A 19,034-nucleotide genomic window follows, 5' to 3' on the forward strand; every position below is an offset into this window, starting at 1 on the left:
ATGTGTCCATCTTTATCCTCTTCTTTCTATTTCATTTTTTGCTTTTTTCATACATTGCTAGACAACTTGTGGAATATATTTTGAAATCATGGCTGTATATATATAAAAAAGTGTTTTATTCTCATGTCACAATTGGTGATGGGTTTTTAAGGTGATGTATATAAAGAGTCACAATCTTTTTTTTCTTTTTTTCTCTCTAGCCTATAGGGTTAGGTGGTATTATATCTTGTGACTAGTGATTTTAATAGTTTCAAGTATTGTAGATGACCCCTTTCTTTCCAAAGGGGCATAATTATGTAAATAGGACTGTTGTACAACATTGTCTTTCATGTTGGTTATTTGTACCCTATTTAGGTTTTGGTGAACCATCTCCATGGCTTCCTGATGAAGGCATATAGCCAAAACGTGCGTAGGATCTCAAAAAAGTCTCAAGCCGTGTTAGTGTTTTGCTATTTCTTAGATTTTGAATAACTCTGTTCAACTAATGAATTATGAATATTATGGTTATAGGAATGAAGCAATGTTAATGATTTACATTTCTATACATATATAGACAATTTGTGGTCTATTTGATATTTACTTATTAAAAAAATCTAAAATAATTAAAGATCTACTATATAAACAATAATTTTGACCACACTGTATTTTATTAGTCCTATTCATTTTTGTTAAACGTTTTGTCCGTTTTATCCTATTTTCAGAACTTTGAAATTATACCATAGAGGTCGACTGAAATATCGTTAAAACATTTAGCGGCAATCATTCCCTGATTAGCGGGTAAGCCATTACCAGCCTTCCTCTTTATCGCTGCTCCAACACCGCATGTTAAATACAAAGCCTGACAGCAAGGTTATATGTTTTTTTCTACAGCTAATTTTCAATTTGAATGCGGTTCACCGCTGAAAGTCTATCGCTACCGCACTTTGGACGCAGGAGATATTCCTGCAGCAATGAGAAGCGTGCCGATTTCTAAGGTGTGTTTTGTCAAATAATTGGGATACAACCACCCGTAAACGGGTTCTCTATGAACCAAAGCAGTCCATTGTAGAAAACATGTCTTTAAATTTCAAAATTTCCCCGTTAAAACCGGATACTGTAATTTATTTGAGATATTCTCATCTCATTTGTAATGTTGCACTACATAGCAGAATCAAATTTCCCTTTAATACATACAACAAAGATAGATAGGGGTTGTATCTATTTATATTATCCCGACATGATGTTATCACTGCTAAAACTCTCTCTCTTTTTTCATGACATTCCATTGTAGTTGCAGACCAGAGAGAGGAGGGGGGGTTTTATGTATCATCTATCTTTTGGTAATATATTTCTTCAATCGGCGATCTCCCATTAGAGTCTGCTTCTGAAACAGGTGTATATGCGATAATTAGGTTAGTAATCTAGTTGTTTTCAACTTGAGCTATCAAGAACCCATTTTTTCTTTTATTTTCCCAGTTACGATACCTCGTTGTCATATCTAACGTCACAAGTCCGCTTCACTTCTAGATTAGAGCATTATCTCTGATAAGGTACACTACCTTATATTTGTTCTTTTATGGCTAAGGGAAGTGAAGACTCATGTGTCCATCTTTATCCTCTTCTTTCTATTTCATTTTTTGCTTTTTTCATACATTGTTAGACAACTTGTGGAATATATTTTGAAATCATGGCTGTATACATATAAAACAGTGTTTTATTCTCATGTCACAATTGGTGATGGTTTTTTAACCCCTTGAGTGCCCCGCCCTTTCCACGCCCTGTGCCGGGCGTTTCATTAGCGGGCGGGGCTCATGACGAGATAGTCTCGTCATGGGCACAGCGCAACCGCGGCCCATGACGAGACCATCTCGTCATGGGCACTCAAGAGGTTAAGGTGATGTATATAAAGATTCACAATCTTTTTTTCTCTCTAGCCTAAAGGGTTAGGTGTTATTATACCTTGTGACTAGTGATTTTAATAGTTTCAAGTATTGTAGATGACCCCTTTCTTTCCAAAGGGGCATAATTATTTAAATAGGACAGTTGTACAACATTGTTTTCATGTTGGTTATTTGTACCCTATTTAGGTTTTGGTGAACCATATACATGGCTTCCTGATGAAGGCATATAGCCGAAACGCGCGTAGGATCTCAAAAAAGTCTCAAGCCGTGTTACTGTTTTGCTATTTCTTAGATTTTGAATAATTCTATTCAACTAATGAATTATGGATATTATGGTTATAGGAATGAAGCAATGTTAATGATTTACATTTCTGTACATATATAGACAATTTGTGGTCTATTTGATATTTACTTATAAAAAAAATCTAAAATAATTAAAGATCAACTATATAAACAATAATTTTGACCACACTGTATTTTATTAGTCCTAATAATTTTTGTTCATGTATGTTGTCTAGGTCCAATAATGATAATTTCTCTTCCTGAATATATCTTTCTTTACAATTGCTTATTCGCCCTGATTTAGGAGTATCAATTAGGGGTACCCATATCTTCACAAATGCAGGCTCAATCTGTGACCTTCATGCCAAAATTGGGTCAGTCTCGGCCAGATTGAACACTCCTCTCTCTGTGAAAAACGCACTTTGGTGGCAGCCATCTTGTACACCCTCCTGGCAAGTGGACCAAGCAGCTCCACGTTAACTGCTTTCAGCGTTTGATGAGTTAGTCAGTGTCGATTGGACATCTGTATGGCAAACCCAACAAATCAGTGTCCAGATTGCAGTCTCAGCATTGTCATCAAAAAGGCTAGACAGGAGCTGGTGTCAGAGCTCTGGAGGAACGTGGCCATGCTTGGGTCCATCCAGTTCTGCATTCTAGTACTTTTAGTAATGTCTTTTTAACACACCAGTGCATTAAACTCTAATAACATATATGATCAAGTAACACATTTGTGGATTGTTTCTGCAAGGACATATTACAGGACATCACATTCTCACTTTTAAGCATTCATGCCTCACTCACCTGCATTCCTTCTCCTTCTTTTAGTGTATAGTTCTTCTCTTCCTTCACAATCTCGACCTGAACCTCTCCCTTCAGCAGATGAATGCTGGTGTTGCCCAGATCTTCACTCACATAATTCTCCAAATGCAGACCTTAAATAGAATGTGAAAATATGCCTGTGAAGACAGCAGGAGTCCAGGAGTAGGTACCCTAGTGAGGTTTAAAAGAGGGATGACTGAGCATAGTGTCAGTCTGACAAGTAGTGAAAAGGTAACTATAAACAGTGGGGGACACAAGCGATAGCGTTACTTTAGAGGGTCTACTTGGAACAAGCCAACATAAGATGTGCATGGCAAATGCACAAGGGAGAGCTTTACTTAAAGTTACTAAGCATAAGACCCATGTAGCTGCAGTACTTTAAGGACTCACTTTCATTTGAGTGAATGATGGGCCTATGAGTCAATAATAAGGGTAAAGCTCAGACAGAAGTGAGATCACTGGGCGATTCGTGATTATGTATTATTAGACAGAGCGTATACTCCTGTCGTGAATGTGGGCTCTTCGGCCGTGTAGAGCTTTAGAGCACAGTGTGGAACCAAGAGGGTGCAACCTGAGGAAGAGAGCTCAGTTTGGTGTCCGTGAGTGAAAAGGCCACAAGGCTGCATTATTGACAGCAGAGCTTGGTGGAAGTGTAAAGCCAATTCCTAGGTTTCACTGGTGAAAGCTCAGCCTAGTGTCATTCAGTTTTGGACTCAAATGTGTAGAGCTTGCAGCTTAATGTTGGGGAGTGTGGGCCTATGATGTTATTGTACTGAATGAAGCACAGTACAGTGTCAATTAATGTGCTGCTTAGCAGGTAGTAATACAGTGCCTCAATAGAACACACTTAGACTCATAGAACAGCTTGCTTTTATAACACACTCCAGGTCACCTAAACTAGCAACAATCAAAATATTTTCACCTGGAAAATCGGCAATAAACACCACAGCAGTCTGGTTGTCCAGAGTATTCTCCATTTCTTGAAACTTTAGCCTCCAAGGCGACAGATCAATCAGCAGGGGCATCACCCAGGAAGTCCTTCGAAAGGGAGACCAATCAGCCTTCACTATGTCCACCCTGGGGTCAAAAAGCCTGTGTGGGGAAAATGTACACGATTGTCAATATGTATAAACATTGAGACTTATATCATGGAAGGAAATCAAGCATCCCCTCTTTGACAGGTAAAAACCAACAGGCCACCCTAGCCCTGGTCTACCTCATCAGTGTGTTGGGATTCTGACTGGTGTTTTTGTTCTGGTGCAGGAAGAACTTTTCAAGGAGCAAACCAATTGATTCTGTACAGCCTCTGACAGTCAAATCATGATTAATCAGAGTATTTGTGTGGTCTGTCAAATACTTAATTGTCCTGGATTCCTCAACAAATTGTGCAGCAAAATTACATTAGAAGGGATTCTAAGTGAAATACGTGTCACACAGTAGTTCTGTAACCTATCACTATAAACATGCTTAAGGATGTGCAACATCAATAGATTTCTAATAAGTACAATTCCAGATGCATATTCTTTACCATTGAAATATCTACCTCAGCAACTTTTTAAATAATGTCCGGGCAATGGATCTTGCATGATGCTGAGCTTAAGTGACAGCACAGAGTGCATAGGAGATAGCAAACATTGTGGGGCTAACATAAGCACTGGGAGTCTTGTCTAACTGTTGCTACATTTGAGCAAACTCAAAATCTATTTGGTTTTCTTATTTTTTTCCCAACCAACATTCAGCAAAAGTCCTTTCAGTTTTAAGAGTTGCAGCACATATGCTAAGGTAACGTCACAACCTATAGCCAAGACTGCTCTGTGTGTTGCTGAGATACTGGGCATGGAAGACAAAAGTGTAAAACTGGCCTCAGAGTGGCATTTGAACACCTAGGACACTAAAGAAATAAAATGAATGACTTGGACTTGTTTGCCCACAGTGAGACAAGAGGTGGCAGAGAGCTTGCAAGCTCCAAGCAGTTGTGGGGCACAGGATCCCACCTGGCACTCTTCAAGAGACCGGTATTAATTAACAACCTCCCCCCCCCCCCCCACAAAACAGAGGTGGATGTCTTGAGAGAGAATCCCAGCCCTCTACACAGAGGCATTCTTCCAAAAAAAGAAGGAAAAGAGAAGCATTCCCTCTTCAGATTGTGATATCTAGCAAGAGCCAGTTATGGCGTCATTTGGGAAACATCCCCTGTAGCAGGCTTCTAGTTTAACCTCTAACAATTAAAAGGTGCCCATAAACCTCAACTGCTCAGTCTACATAATTTATTGGTGAGGGCCATTAACAAGATCAGAAAGAGGATTATCAACTCAGAGCGTGGCACAGAGGTTTCTAGCTTGTTATTTCTCCCACTGTAGTCGGACTACTGAAGGAGTCAATGTGCTGGAGGTTTGACTGGCCTTTGCACAATTTTAACCGGTTTGTTTGAAAACTAATTTGGTGCATATTTACAAGAAAAATAAAACAACCATTTGCTAATGTCTGGCAATGTGTGCATTCGCCCGGTTCCAACATTAGCATTAATTGTATAATTGATCAAAAAACTGGAAAATATCACTGTTTTAACCTCTTTGGACATAGAGTTGACCATGAGTAATTGGTGTGGATCTAGGAGTTGAAACCTTGACACCACTATGAGCACCTTTAAATGAAAGTCTAAGGGTCTGATTACAATCTTGGCGAACAGGGTTACTGCATCACAAACGTGACAGATATCCCATCCGCCAAATTACAATTCCATTATATCCTATGGACCTTGTAATACGGCGGACGAGATTTCTGTCACGTTTGTGACAGAGAATCTCATTTGCCAAGATCGTAATCAGGCCCACAATGTGTCCCAGTTGGAGTCTCTAAAATGAGAGAGCCACTAAAAGTGACACTGTTTTGAGGCACCTAAGGCAGATTTTTTTCTCACATTGCAATTGTAAGGTCATCTACCATCTCAATGAAGGAGAATGATTCAGTCCTGTGAATCTATGAAAGATACCCACTCTAGGGAACTTGAAAGGAGCAATTTTTTTCTTAATATTCTTGAGCATTAGAGTATCTCTGAACATGTGGAGGATGCCATAGCAGCTTTTAACAGAAAAAAATACATCTATAAACAGTGCCTATCTTTCTACTTTTTATCTTCTAATGAAATGAATGTATCATAAATAGGCAACTAGAAAATCAATATGGGGTTTATAGTACATCATCTTATTTTCATCTCTTACATGACAACTGAAAAACAATTAGTCTCCATTAATAGATCTTCATTAATGTTCATACATGCTCAATAGGCACACCCATGCACAGCGTCCCAGAACACCCTTTTAAATGGAAAAAACATATCCCAATAACATAAAGCAAACAAAATGGCTACGTACATGCAACATTAACTTTCAGTTGTTTCTAATCAATGTATAATACAAATACAGAAAAAACATTTAACAACAAATGTGGATTCAAACGAAAAACAAAACTTTTCTGTCTAAAACAAACAACCACAATCTCAGCATCCAATACAGTGAGACCCTCATTCCTTAATTCTTTTTTTCCAGCTTCTTCTGAGATCATACTGGGCATTCTACTTTGTATTTGATCAATTCTGACTGAAATTCTTCTTTTGTTTGGATTTTTGATTATTTTTAATTAGTTACAAACAAAATCATAATATTGGAATGTTCTTTCTTTCTCAAAGCTTTCTGGTAGACTAAGCCATTGTGCACATCTTTTCTGTTTGAGAAGTGTCCCTCAAGTGATGTACTGTGACTTTTTCTTTTGCAACTTACCCAGGAGGACGTTGTGAGACAGGGAATGCATTGGGCTTTGGAGCCTGACAATTTGGTAAAAGTCTCCAGTAAAAGCAGTTCCTCGTCCTCTCCAGCCTAGAGAGCTGAAGATGTCCCCATGCCACCTCTTCTACCAAAAGTAAAGAGGAGCGGCAATGTCATGGACATTCCTGACAAGGTTTAACGTCAATACTTCACCCTCCTTCACTGTCGTCTTATGCCATCACTATTAGACATGGGTACAATATCAGAATTTCTTTTTTGACACTAAGAGATTGTGCCCTTCAACTTCAAAGAAGATGTGGTATACTACTCCTTTGAAGGCCCATCTAAATAGAAGTTGATGCAGATTATTACTCCATGGAAATATAAAAGGTCTAGCTATGCTAAAGTTGACCTTGAGTTCTAAGCAGAAGTCCAAAAGCCCATCTAAGTTGATCACAATGGGTCGTCTGACATCGAAACTCATGAATGCGTTGACTACATCTTTAGTGTCCTTTATGTAAGGTCCACTTATGCAAGAAGATTTTCTGTTAAATTCCCACTACCCTACTCTCTGGTGGGTTTATGAATTTGGCACTACGCTTAAACAATGTAATCTTTTCTATCAAGAATCACTATCTCAGTGCATTTCTCGGCAACCTTTATTATGATACTGACCCACCTTTCAAGTTGGCCCCCCTGAATTTAAGACACTATCCCTACTACTAAGTGCATCGTCCTGAATTTTGTTTTATTACTTGCCTATACAACTCATTATAGATGGAAACCCCTATTATTACCCCACTAGCACAAGAAAAATGGAATGCAGTACTGGACTCTCCTGTGACTGACGGAAACTGGACCTTCTGTTGTGCACATACAGCAGCACTAAATTCCAATTGCAGGTGGAGCATCATACACTGAATATTTGTGCAGCAACTATATCATGCACCTACTACTCTCTAAAGAAGTGGGCTTTGACAAGAGGCAAAATGTGCCAGATGTCCATCAATGACAGATTTCTTCCATTTGGCATGGAGGCACCCCAAGATCCAGAATTACTGCCATAAAATACTTAATACACTTTCAGAAATAATATTCCATATATTGGGAGGTGTCCTTTCAATTATGTATACTGAGACTTGTGAAAGAAATACCAGCAAATGTTACAAGCATTTTTAGCCATTGTGTTCCTCATGGCTAAAAGATGTGTGGCAATGTGCTGGGGGAGAGGTAAGGTCCCCAGCAAGGAGCAATGGTTAAAAGATTGAACATACTGCAATGAACAACTTGAACTATATGCTGCGGCACTACCAAGAATGTTGCCCCTGTGGGCTGTCTGGTGGCAACCGAAAAAATACCCGTTAGAGGACTAATAAGAAACAGATACATGCATAGAGATGCAGATCTGGACTTACCAAGTCAATATTTATTTTTATTTTGTTTGTTCTAATAACGATCCATGACCTAAGATGTTTCGGGTTTTTAGAGCCTAATCTACATGTTTAGACTAGTAATCTGAATAATGTTGTAAACTTTTTTGAAACTGAAATTTTAAAGTTGATCTATGGTATACCCTGTGACATACCTTGTACTTTGTTTAATTGAAAAATCAATTGAAAAAAGACAAAAATAAAACATTATTATAATACTGGAGTCATTGCTCAAAGGGATTGATTCTTTGCTATAGTCCAACTAAATCAGTTGCTCCCCAAATAAGCAGTAGAGAAAGAGAACAGAAAGCTTGGTTTTCATGGCCTTTCAGAATTTAAAGGGACTGGATGGAAAACTTGAGGCTGTGCAAAAGCATGGAGATGTTATAGAAGACACACAAGTCTTCTTTCAGATTGGTACAAAGTCACTGCAGTTCCCCACCAAAGCCTGTGATGGGTGCAGTAAATAGGCATTTTGGATGATAGAAACTTTGAACAAGACTTATACCAAGCCTTATGAACTTGACAGGGGCCTTAAATCTCACGACACAAGACAATTTTCCTTGGAAGTCAAACCTGGCGAAAATGCAGCGATGTGGAAAAGTGTATAAAATACCAAGATAAGCAAGAAAGCTAGACTCTGAACCCAGGAGGATACAGCCTTCCCATTGATAAGTTTGACACATATTTTCAGCCTGGCTGTTCTTCGTTGTGATTCTCCAGCGAAGATGTCCTAGATGTGCTTGGGCTGGTTTGCAGATTCTGAGGATCAAGGACTGCTGAATGGCGCTCACTTTGTTAGGGTCAAACCTGGCATTTGAGCTTTTTTTTCTTGTTTTAGAAGATAGAGATTGATAGTCTGCTTACTTGTTGGTGCGATGCCCATTTAAGGGAAGAGTCAGATGTACAAATGCTTCTATGGAAAAATTATTATATTATTTTTTGCTGTTTGAATATGAAGATAAAACGAAGGGAGTACTGAAACCTAATGTTGTGGCCCTGAGGAAGCATTTTTTTGTCACAAAACACATGTTGGCCAGTCTTGTGTATAAGAAAAGAATAAAGATATGATCTGAGATATAAAAACTTAAGTTGCGCCCCTGGTTCTAGTTAGAGTTTACTGAAGTGTACAATATACTAGGTGGGTGGCGTAGCATAGAATGAGGGAGCAGTATGCCGATCCTGAATTTTGTACACCTCTTCTGTCTAACTAATAGAAGTCTAAATTCTACTAGCTGAAACATAAAGTGAACTGTGCCAAATGCTGATCATTAGAGAACCTATCAAATGCAATAAATCCAAAACATTGGTGTGGACCTTTATTTTGCACATATACTAAACTGCAATGCCCTGACTCAAAACAGAGCTTGTCTTGTACATATCCAGAGGGTAAGGACAGATGCCTAGAAGAGTTTCAAGATCCATGAGGAACCTATTACTCTGGGGTCATGGACGGCCAATGTCACGCCTCTGTTTACACTAAATCTGGCCAAGATCTAGGAGGTCCACGAGGGTGGAGGAAAGAGCAGTGTGGATAAGCATTCATCATTAAGTTCTGAATCGCCAACCCTCTTCTCCTACTCTGCCTAGCTGGAACAGGCTCGCATACAGCAAGGTAATTCTGCAACCCATTCCTGGCTAACCTTTGTTGGAAACGGTCATTGATTGAGACCCAGATGTCAAAGTATATTTCGGGCTCCGATACATTGTAGTTGTGGAGAAGCCCACTCAGGCAGGTGGCATATTGCTTCAACATGTCTCCATGATCCTTCCAGCGGCGCGTCTGTGTAAAAACCTAAATGCAGTAGTAAAAAAATGTTTTGAACAAGTGGTAATGACAAAGGAACAGTGGTATATAAACATACATCAGACATGAAAGGAACAAGGTGCACAAAGAAACAGTCCATTTGTCCCTCAGAGCACCAAGACTAAAGATGCGTAAGACACCAAGTAATGCTAGATGCGAGATTTTGTCAGACTCTTATACTGGAGGTATCCGAGACCCCAGGCAGCCTGAGCTATGAGTCCTCTCATACTCTAGAAGATCTTGACTAATACAAGACTAGTGTCCCTTCAAACAACCTACATTTTAGACAAAGGTGACCCCATAGTCTCCCTAGAGTAACAGTAGCCCAGTGTCACATTAAACTCCCACAACGCAACCTAGAGAGATCCTGGGAAATATGAGCACAGTTTCTCCACATCATTCATGGGAACCAGAAATAATACACCCCTCCCACTCTGTAGCCAAGGAGAACTAGAATCACATTCAAAATTTCTCCTTAACCTCTTACATTACAACTGCAGGGGAATTACATACAGAATAACGAACGCCCTATGTCCCCTCGAAATGGGCAGGCATGTTCAAACCCTTTCCCCACCCAAGGGTCTCCCACAGAACTACTTGCAGATGGGTCTTCCCTCACCCCCATGAAGCAAGGCCTGGTTGCAGCTGTCCTTACCCCAGGGTTGAGATACCCGGTCTCTCCTGTCAGTCCATCCCTGTAAGTGATCTTCACGTGCTGGTGAGACCGGGAATGCACCATCATGTCCCAAGAGTAACCATATAGGCCATTGGTCCAGTTATTGTAGCCCTACAATAATATATGGAGGATTAAAACCATCACAACACTAACAAATGCACAATAAGCTAAGGAATAAATGTGGAGATGGGGACTGGGGTGCAATGCACAATTATTTAATGAAAAAATAAAAAAAACAATGGTACATGTCCTGCAGCAAGCCTATTATTGGTGAGCATTGACTGATTATTCTGCTTCCACTTCAGATCACATTCACAAATATACTCTGCGATTAAGAGACCAGTCAATGAAGGCATGTACTACTGTTTGAGGTGAAAGCCAAAACACACTGGACACTTTCATGGCACACAAAAAAAACTATCAACAGCTGTTACAAAGTTACATTGATGATTTCAAACTTAAAACACAAATTTATAGGAGTAAAGAACAGCTAGGTACAATTTGATGACAAATCACTTATTTTACATGGATCGAAATGTAATGATTACATACTGGACACAACCATAATGCTAACAGTGTACTCCAGAGCAGCAGTGTCCACATCTGTATGGTCCTGTGTGCCAGAGTTAAACAAATTATTTGTTGTTTTGAGTATTTCTGTACATGTATTTACAATCTTTGACTTGAAGTTAAAAAAACTGCTTAAATAAAAATATACAGCCTACATATTTGCATTGCATTTTTGTTTATTAGCATCCAACAACGTGTTGTTAAAATTAAAGAAAAGTTCAAGGTGAAACTGACAGTTTGTCATGTATGCTCTTTTCTTAGAAAAGGATGCCAGAAAGGGAATGGCAACATATCTAATCTCTCAACTCAACTCTACAAAAAACCCAGACTTGGCTGGTGGAAAATCACCTGAAACTAAATACCCTCAAGACGGAATTCCTCCTAATCGCTCGCTCCACCCAACCAAACATCCATCATCGAAGAATGGCTTCAACAACTAACAGCGCTCAACTGCCAACCCAAATATTATTGACTCAGCGAAGTCGCTGGGATTAACACTCAACAGTAATCTAAAGATGCAGAAACATATCAGTGCCGCAACAAAAAGAGCAAACATTCAGATGAACACCCTAAGAAAATAAAACCCCTTCCTTCCCGCAAGTGACTTCAAACTGACCCTAGACTCGACTATAGGAGTGCAATGCTCTGCGGTCTTCCCAGTTCGACAACGGCACCTCTAAGAGCCTCACTCAGTTCAGCGGCCAGAGAAATTTTCACATTTCCCCCGACCTTAGAGCTCTTAACTCGCATCCTTATGAAGCTAGAATTCAACTAAAAATAGCATGCATGACCCACAAAGCCTTATGTCACAATACTCCGAGCTACCTGGCCCAGAAACTTGTGCTCTTTTATGGCAACAGATCCTCTAGAATTTCCAACAATCTTCTTCTGAAACCACAACTTTTTGCTAAAAAGAAATCATACAACCGTACCTTCTCTGGAATCGCTCCAAGGATTTTAATCCCTCTTCTACCGCCTTTAAGAAAGAAGTTAAGTCTCTACTCCTAAGGAAATTCACATGAACATTTTATCTAATTCCCACTACGGATGTCTTGTTTATCAAGACTCAATTTATAACTCTCTGTATACTTTTTGTTTCTGATTTCTACCCCTGTAAAGTGCTCTGATACCCGCAAGGGTCTTGTTCGTGCTATATAAAACCTTCAAAATAAATAAAAATAAATAAATTAGTAGTGAACAGCTAAAAAGGTCTGACTCTGGCACCACTGATGAGTTTTGTCAGTCGAGTTTGGAAAGACAGAGGGCCTGAATGTGTCTGACGTTTGGTGAGCAGACTAAAAGTGTTTTATTAGGGGGGAAAGATGGAGGGTCTCATTGCCTTAATAAGATAAACATTAGTAACCAGAAATCTGTGCCTTTTCCTATGTGTGAGGAGAAGGACAATTGGGTGACAAAGGTAAACCACTGGAATTTTGCATGCAGACTAATTTCTGGAGGTTTGTGAATTGGGTGCAATCCTAGAATAGGTTATTGATACTACATACACTGTTGTAGTCACACTGAGGAATTAATGCATAGACTGTTGACAAACATTAATTAGGTCTTGCCTGCAGCTTGCTTAAGCAATCTGTTGTCAAAAGACCTCTTATGCACAATACCATTACTAAGAGTGGGGTTAGCCCATCATTGGCTGGTGGTCTTGTTATGTTGTTGTGTTATTATCATTTATATCGCGCACGGCTACTCAAGAGTATCCCGGCGCGGAAGCCAAATGAAAACAAAAGAGGAGCTGGAAACAACTGCAGATTAGATGAACAGCAAAGTTTTTTGCAGTTTCCTGAAAAGCCTAGGGTCTGGAGTGTTCCGCAACTCGTAAGGGGAGGAATTCCAGGCTTTGGCCGCCATGAAAGAAAGGGAGCTCCCCCCCACTCTTGCAAGATGAAATCAGGGGATCACTGCCAGACACTGCGAAGCTGAACGCAGTTGTCTTTGTGGCACGTAAAAGCTAAAACGATTCCTAAGATAGAGCGGGCCCGATCCATGAAGGGCTGCATGGGCCAGAGTAAGGGCCTTGAATTTGACTTGTTACGCCACAGGAAGCCAATGTAAATCATACAAATGCTGCTTTGCGCTAGCCCTTCCGGGAATGTTAAGCAGAACTCTGGCAGCAGCATTTTGTATAACCTGCAATGTCCTCAGATGGTATCCTGGCGGGCCTATGTACAGTGCATTGGCATAATCCTGGTGTGTGAGAATCAGGGCACGGGTAACCATTTCCTTAGCTGCCCTGGGACGCAGGGGCAGGAACATCCTGAGAGTTTTCAATGTGCCAAAACACTGCCCAGACAGTTTCTTTATCTGTGTAGAGAACCGAAGGTTCTCATCAAACCAAACACACAGGTTTTTAACTGACTGACCTGTAGAGTTGGGTAGAGGATAATTTATCGGCCAGAGATCCTCAGTAAACTGCGGAGGAAAGGATTCATAAAGAAGAACCTCAGACTTCTCCTTGTTGCACTTGAGCTGAGCTGATGCCAGCCATTTAAAGACAGCCGTGAGAAAGTCTTTGGCCTGGACTGGGGATGTATCAGCGTCCCTCCAAGTGAAGAGGAGCAGGGTATCATCCACATAAGCAATGATCTTAGCTCCCAGCTCCTCTGCAAGATAGATCAAAGGGGTGACATAAATGTTGAAAAGAAGAGGGCTCAGGGTGGAACTCTTCAGCACTCCAGTAGTCACCTTTTGAGGAGCCGAGGAGGAAGGCGTAAGCCATATTTGCTGCGATCTATCCTCTAGGCATGACTTAAGCCAATTCCACGCTGGACCAGAAACACCAACACTAGCGAGGCGAGCTAAAAGGTGGAAGTGTGGCACCGTGTCAAAGGCGGCAGAGAGGTCTAATAAAATCAGAGCCGCTCTGCCACCAGCATCCAAACACTCTCTAATTGCTTCTGAGATTTCCACCTGCACCATCTCTGTACTGTATGTGGCCCTGAACCCTGATTGGGTTGCATGAAGCAAGCCGGATGTTTCAACAAAATTGGCAACTTGTTTATAAACCGCTTTCTCACACACTTTTGCTACGGCTGGAAGAAGGGAGATAGGGCGGAAGCTAACCAGGATGAAAAGGTCCAGGGATGGCTTTTTAAGTAGAGGAAGAAGTTTGACCTGCTTCCACTCCAGTGGAACAGTGGCAGTCTGAAGGGACATGTTAATGAGGGTATTAACCTCGGGATTAACAACCTCCGCAACGGCGGCTAACAACCTGGCCAAACAAGGGTCCGCCGGGGAGCCTGATTTCAGCGATTTGAGGATAGTCAGTGAATCATGAGGAGTGATAAAAGAGAATTCCATCAAAGAGGGAGATAAGCTGGATGTAACTGAGCTGGGTCCAGAAATAGTCGGGAGGGAGAATCCTACCTGACCTGTGGTACCAGACCCGAAGCTGGCCTGTATCATCTGAATCTTATCAATAAAGAACCTCGAAAGTTTCTCACACCATGTGTCTGAGGTAGGAAGGGTGATATACTCAGCACAGGGGGCAACAAAGCTCTGTACAATAGAAAATATTTCTTTGGCATTGTTTTTGGACTGAGAGATGCGTTTCGCAGAATAGCAGCTTTTGGCCAGACTAATGGAGACATAATAAGCTTTCTGGGCCTTCCTAAGTACTGTTTTGGCAAGGGGACAATAGGCCAATCTCCAACATCTTTCCAGTTTTTTACAATACTTCTTTTGCTCTTTGTGCTCACTAGAAAACCAAGGTTTAGAGGGGGAGATTCTGGCTCGCTTATTGGAAGAGGGCGGGGATAAATATTCCACCGCCTGCGAGATCCAACTTGTAAAGCTGTCCAGAACTCCACCCAGATCTGTGGAAATGGGGGGGCGAGAATCTTACAAAGCCAAACTCAAGGCAGAAGGATCGATTCTGTGAGTCGGTCTGCTCTGGCGGTACCTACTTGCTGAGTTGGACATCTGAATAGTCCACGAGAATTGGATTAGAAAATGATCCGACCAAGTTACTTGAAGAGGCTCTTTAATGCATAGAGGAAAATTGGAGCAAACCGGGTCTAAGATGTGCCCTCCCTGGTGTGAAGGTGAGCTAATCCATTGGGAGAGCTGAGCAAGGCTCAATGAGTCGCAAAGCTCCCTAGTATCACTCGCCTCCGCGCAGTCCAAATGGATATTGAAGTTCCCAAGAAGTAAAAAATTCGAGAATCGCAGGGCCCAGGGAACAATCAGCTCATCTAGGGCTTTCAAACTTTTTCCCGCAGGGCCGGGGGACCTATAGACCAAAGTGCCCCCCAGCGTAAAATGAGGCGAGATTATGATGGAGAAATCAAGTGCCTCCCCATCCCCAATTCCAGAAGTCTCGCCGCGGTGGAAAGTCCACATGGCCCTAAACACCACAGCTATGCCTCCGTCTCTACCCATTTTGCGATCTGCCCTGGAGATTTTGTACCCCCTCGGAATGGCTAATTCAACGGCTGGATTGGAAAACTCATTGAGCCACGTCTCCGTTATAAATAATAAGTCGAGGTGCTCATCCGAGAGAAGACCCCAAATATCCTGGGCATGTTTGACCAATGAGCGAGCATTAATCAGGGCGGCCTGAATACAATGCCCCTTTGTGGTAGTCGGAGGTTGGCAAGCAGAAAGAGCTGCGTCCGCCCGCTTAAGACAAAGACTGAAATTGCAGTTCTCAAAGATCGTATTAAGATTATCTAACACTTTCCATGAGCTGGTACACTTACCATAATGACGGTCAAGCACTAACAGCTCCTCGCGGCTATAAGAAAAGCGAGGGCTGGGTAGATCCGTTGAGAAACGGGCAGCATGGCAGGCGCTGGCCGCCTCCGGGACGATGACGGGCACAGATGGGCTTGCCATCGGCGCGTCCGCTTAGTGCGCATATTTGAGTGCAATCCCCCAGAACAACTACAGCGCGCCCTGCCTAAAATGGCGGCCTCAGTTGCCTACCCCAGGATCCACCAGTAAGAGTAGCGAGAGATCAGCACCTCTAAAGTGCAGCAGTGCAGAGTCAGTTTCCAATTCAATTTCAACTTCAAGTCAGATTCAGGTAAGTTTAAATATATGGTATATATAACAGTTCAAAATCAATTCAGCTAAAATGCAGAGTGCAGCAAAACACAGTGTGTCACTCGTTTCTTACAGCTCCTAATGGCCTAATGTCAACCTCATTTGTTTGCATCGTATTCTATGGCTTTCCTTTCGCTTCTTTTGTTGGTAACTCCCTTGGAGCATAGCTTCTTTAGGATTCCTTTGATTGGGTGGCATGTATCCTTCCGCAGCTGACATCAAGGCACTCCTTTTTTTGTTTTCTTTCAGCACTCCATGGAAGTGCACGTATTGTATTGTAATTGCATTTATATAGAGCTTACTACCACTGATGAGGCGTAGAAGCGTTTTGTCAGCGAGTAGCATGCTACTCCGGAACCCATAAATGATTAGTGTTGAGTTAGTATAGTGAAATATGAAAGTAATTTGAGTGGTGGATAGGTTAGTCAGTTATTTGGATTCAGAAGGATAGCGGAGGGATAGAAGAGGTAAAGGTTTGAATTTATATAGCGCTTGTTAACCCTGATGGGGTGTTAAAGCACTTTTTTCGGCGAGTAGCATGCTATTCCGGAACCCATAAAGGATTAGTGGTGAATTCGTATAGTGAAATATGAAAGTAGTTTGAGTGGTGGATATTAGTCAGTTATTTGGATAGAGGAGGGATAGAAGAGGGATAGAAGAGGGAAAAAAGGTTAGCTTTTATATAGCGCTTGTTAGCCCTAATGGGGTGTTGAAGCACTTTCTTGGCTAGTATTACGCTACTCCAGAACCCATTAAAGGATTAGTGTTGAATTAGTATAGTGAAATAGGTGTTTGGTGTGTGGCCCTTTTGGGTGGCACAATACATGCAGCAGGCCCTTGGTACCGCTGGTACCTTTTACAAGGGACTTGTATGTGGGCCAGAGGTGTGCCAATTGTGGGAGCAATGGTACAGGGTTGGGAAAGAACACAGGTGGTATGGCCTGGTTAGCAGGGTATCAGCACAAACTCAGTCAAGTTAGCGTCAGATATCAGGCAAAACGTTAGGGGGTAACAATGTAAAAATGGGCACATTCCTACACTTATGGTGAAGTCTGATGTTTCACTACGCTTTTGTATTTGCTGAGGAGCCCAAGCAGAAGGCTCTGATAGAGGGGTATCTGTGAGATGAAACGCAAACAGATATTGAAAGCAACTAACATGACACTATCCAAATGATAACGAGAAGTTTCCCATTTCATTCCATCCTGGTTGGTAATAACTGATGCTGGGGTTGCAGATGTGAGATTTCTCCCAGCTATATGTTGCGTTCTCAAGCAGGCGGCGTGAATACAGCAAGTTGATAAATGCGGAAGCTGGATGTGATTTTATCAACACAAAAAGATTAATTACCTTTTTAAACTGGCTTGTGGCAAAAGTTCAATTAACGGCCAACAACACGGCACAGCACCAAAGATGCACTGCACCCACTGCAAAACATTTTGTCAACACTCTTGGTGCTGAAATCTCAGGTGGCAACCATGAGCAAATTGTCATTTGAAATGTACCAACATTATGTACGATCAAGTGGCCTGAGGTTAAGGAGAGACTACAGGATACAGTCCATACTCTCACTGGTGTTGTATGATGGGGATTTTTTGGAAAGGGGGTGCAGAATCATTAGCCTGTCACTGTTTAGCGGTGGAGGTGGGCTATCCCAAGCGACCCCTACCTTGCCCACTGCTATGGTCTCTAAACCCTACGCTTTGAAAGGACTTCTGGCTTAGAGTCTCTTGTTATCAGTTTAGAGTTAGTCTATGGCTCTGGATGGGTCCGTAATTTGTTTTCTCCAGCATGGGAACACGATCCTCAGCAAAAGGGACATTCAGATTACAACAATGCCACACAAGTCTGTGGAGAATCGTGCTGTTAAGGACCTTGGGAAGCACTTAGATGCTTTTCTTTCTGCCCCAGCTCCCACCCTTCTCCCTGTAGTCTGCAGGATGGTGCTTTGTAAGTTGTTCCATCTACTCCCAATGTCCCCATCATACCATGGGAGACTAGAGTTGGTGATACACCATTGTGTTGCTGCCCCATTTGCAAAATGTTTCCCAGCATCAGCGCTCTTGTAGATTTGACTCGAAGGTGTATGTCACATATGCCTTGCAAACAGTGCACCACCACAGACTGGCACAACCTGACCTCTCCTACACAGGGCCCTCAGGGGTTGCCTTGTATTTTTTTCTCCACCGTAACAAGGAATCCTGGTTTTCACTGGCTGCTTTTCTGCTGCACACCCAGTCATGCTTTTAAGCATGTGCATGAGCTGTGTAGAGACAGGGAAGGAGCTGTGGTTGAGGCTGTGGTGCAGGAGGCATTAGACCATGCCCTGGTTGTCTGACATTAGGGACAGGGTGTCCCTAAAGTTATCCCAGAGGATGCCTCCTCAATGGCCAGCCTTTTCTTCAAAGGTGTCAGTGCCTGGCACCTGTAAATGTGGATGACACAGGCTATGATCTTGCTTCTTTAGTAGAGTCTTAAAGTTCAGTGTCTGAATCCATAGAGGATGGTACTTGGCCCTTCAGTACTGTACCATCAGACCTCTGGACATTAGAGAGCATCACATAGCGGGTGTGAATATTTTCTGTAGAACAAAACAATCTACTCAACGGTGTTCCATTTGAAGACCAAAATGACACCTAGTTAAAAATAATCTATTCAATGAAGTCTTCATGGGAAGAACTTTCCCCTTATCCAACACTGAATGCAAAGAAGCCACAAGTGGAAGATTACAATTGTTCAAGCCAA

At 41.7% G+C, this 19,034-nt stretch overlaps 1 protein-coding gene across 2 annotated transcripts in view; it reads right to left on the reverse strand.

The window, feature by feature from the left end:
• The window catches only part of GGCX (gamma-glutamyl carboxylase), a 255,538-nt gene that overhangs the window by 112,694 nt on the left and 123,810 nt on the right, over positions 1–19,034 (reverse strand). For both annotated transcript variants that reach the window (XM_085634968.1, XM_085634969.1), the window contains exons 9-12: positions 10,638–10,769; positions 9,819–9,970; positions 3,904–4,073; positions 2,964–3,094 (exon numbers count right to left, since the gene is read on the reverse strand). In XM_085634968.1, coding sequence (XP_085491094.1) covers positions 2,964–3,094; positions 3,904–4,073; positions 9,819–9,970; positions 10,638–10,769 — 585 coding nt within the window. The remainder of the gene's footprint in view (positions 1–2,963; positions 3,095–3,903; positions 4,074–9,818; positions 9,971–10,637; positions 10,770–19,034) is intronic.

The sequence above is a fragment of the Triturus cristatus genome, chromosome 11 (genome assembly GCF_964204655.1).
Source record: "Triturus cristatus chromosome 11, aTriCri1.1, whole genome shotgun sequence".
In the NCBI taxonomy this organism is placed as follows: domain Eukaryota; kingdom Metazoa; phylum Chordata; class Amphibia; order Caudata; family Salamandridae; genus Triturus; species Triturus cristatus.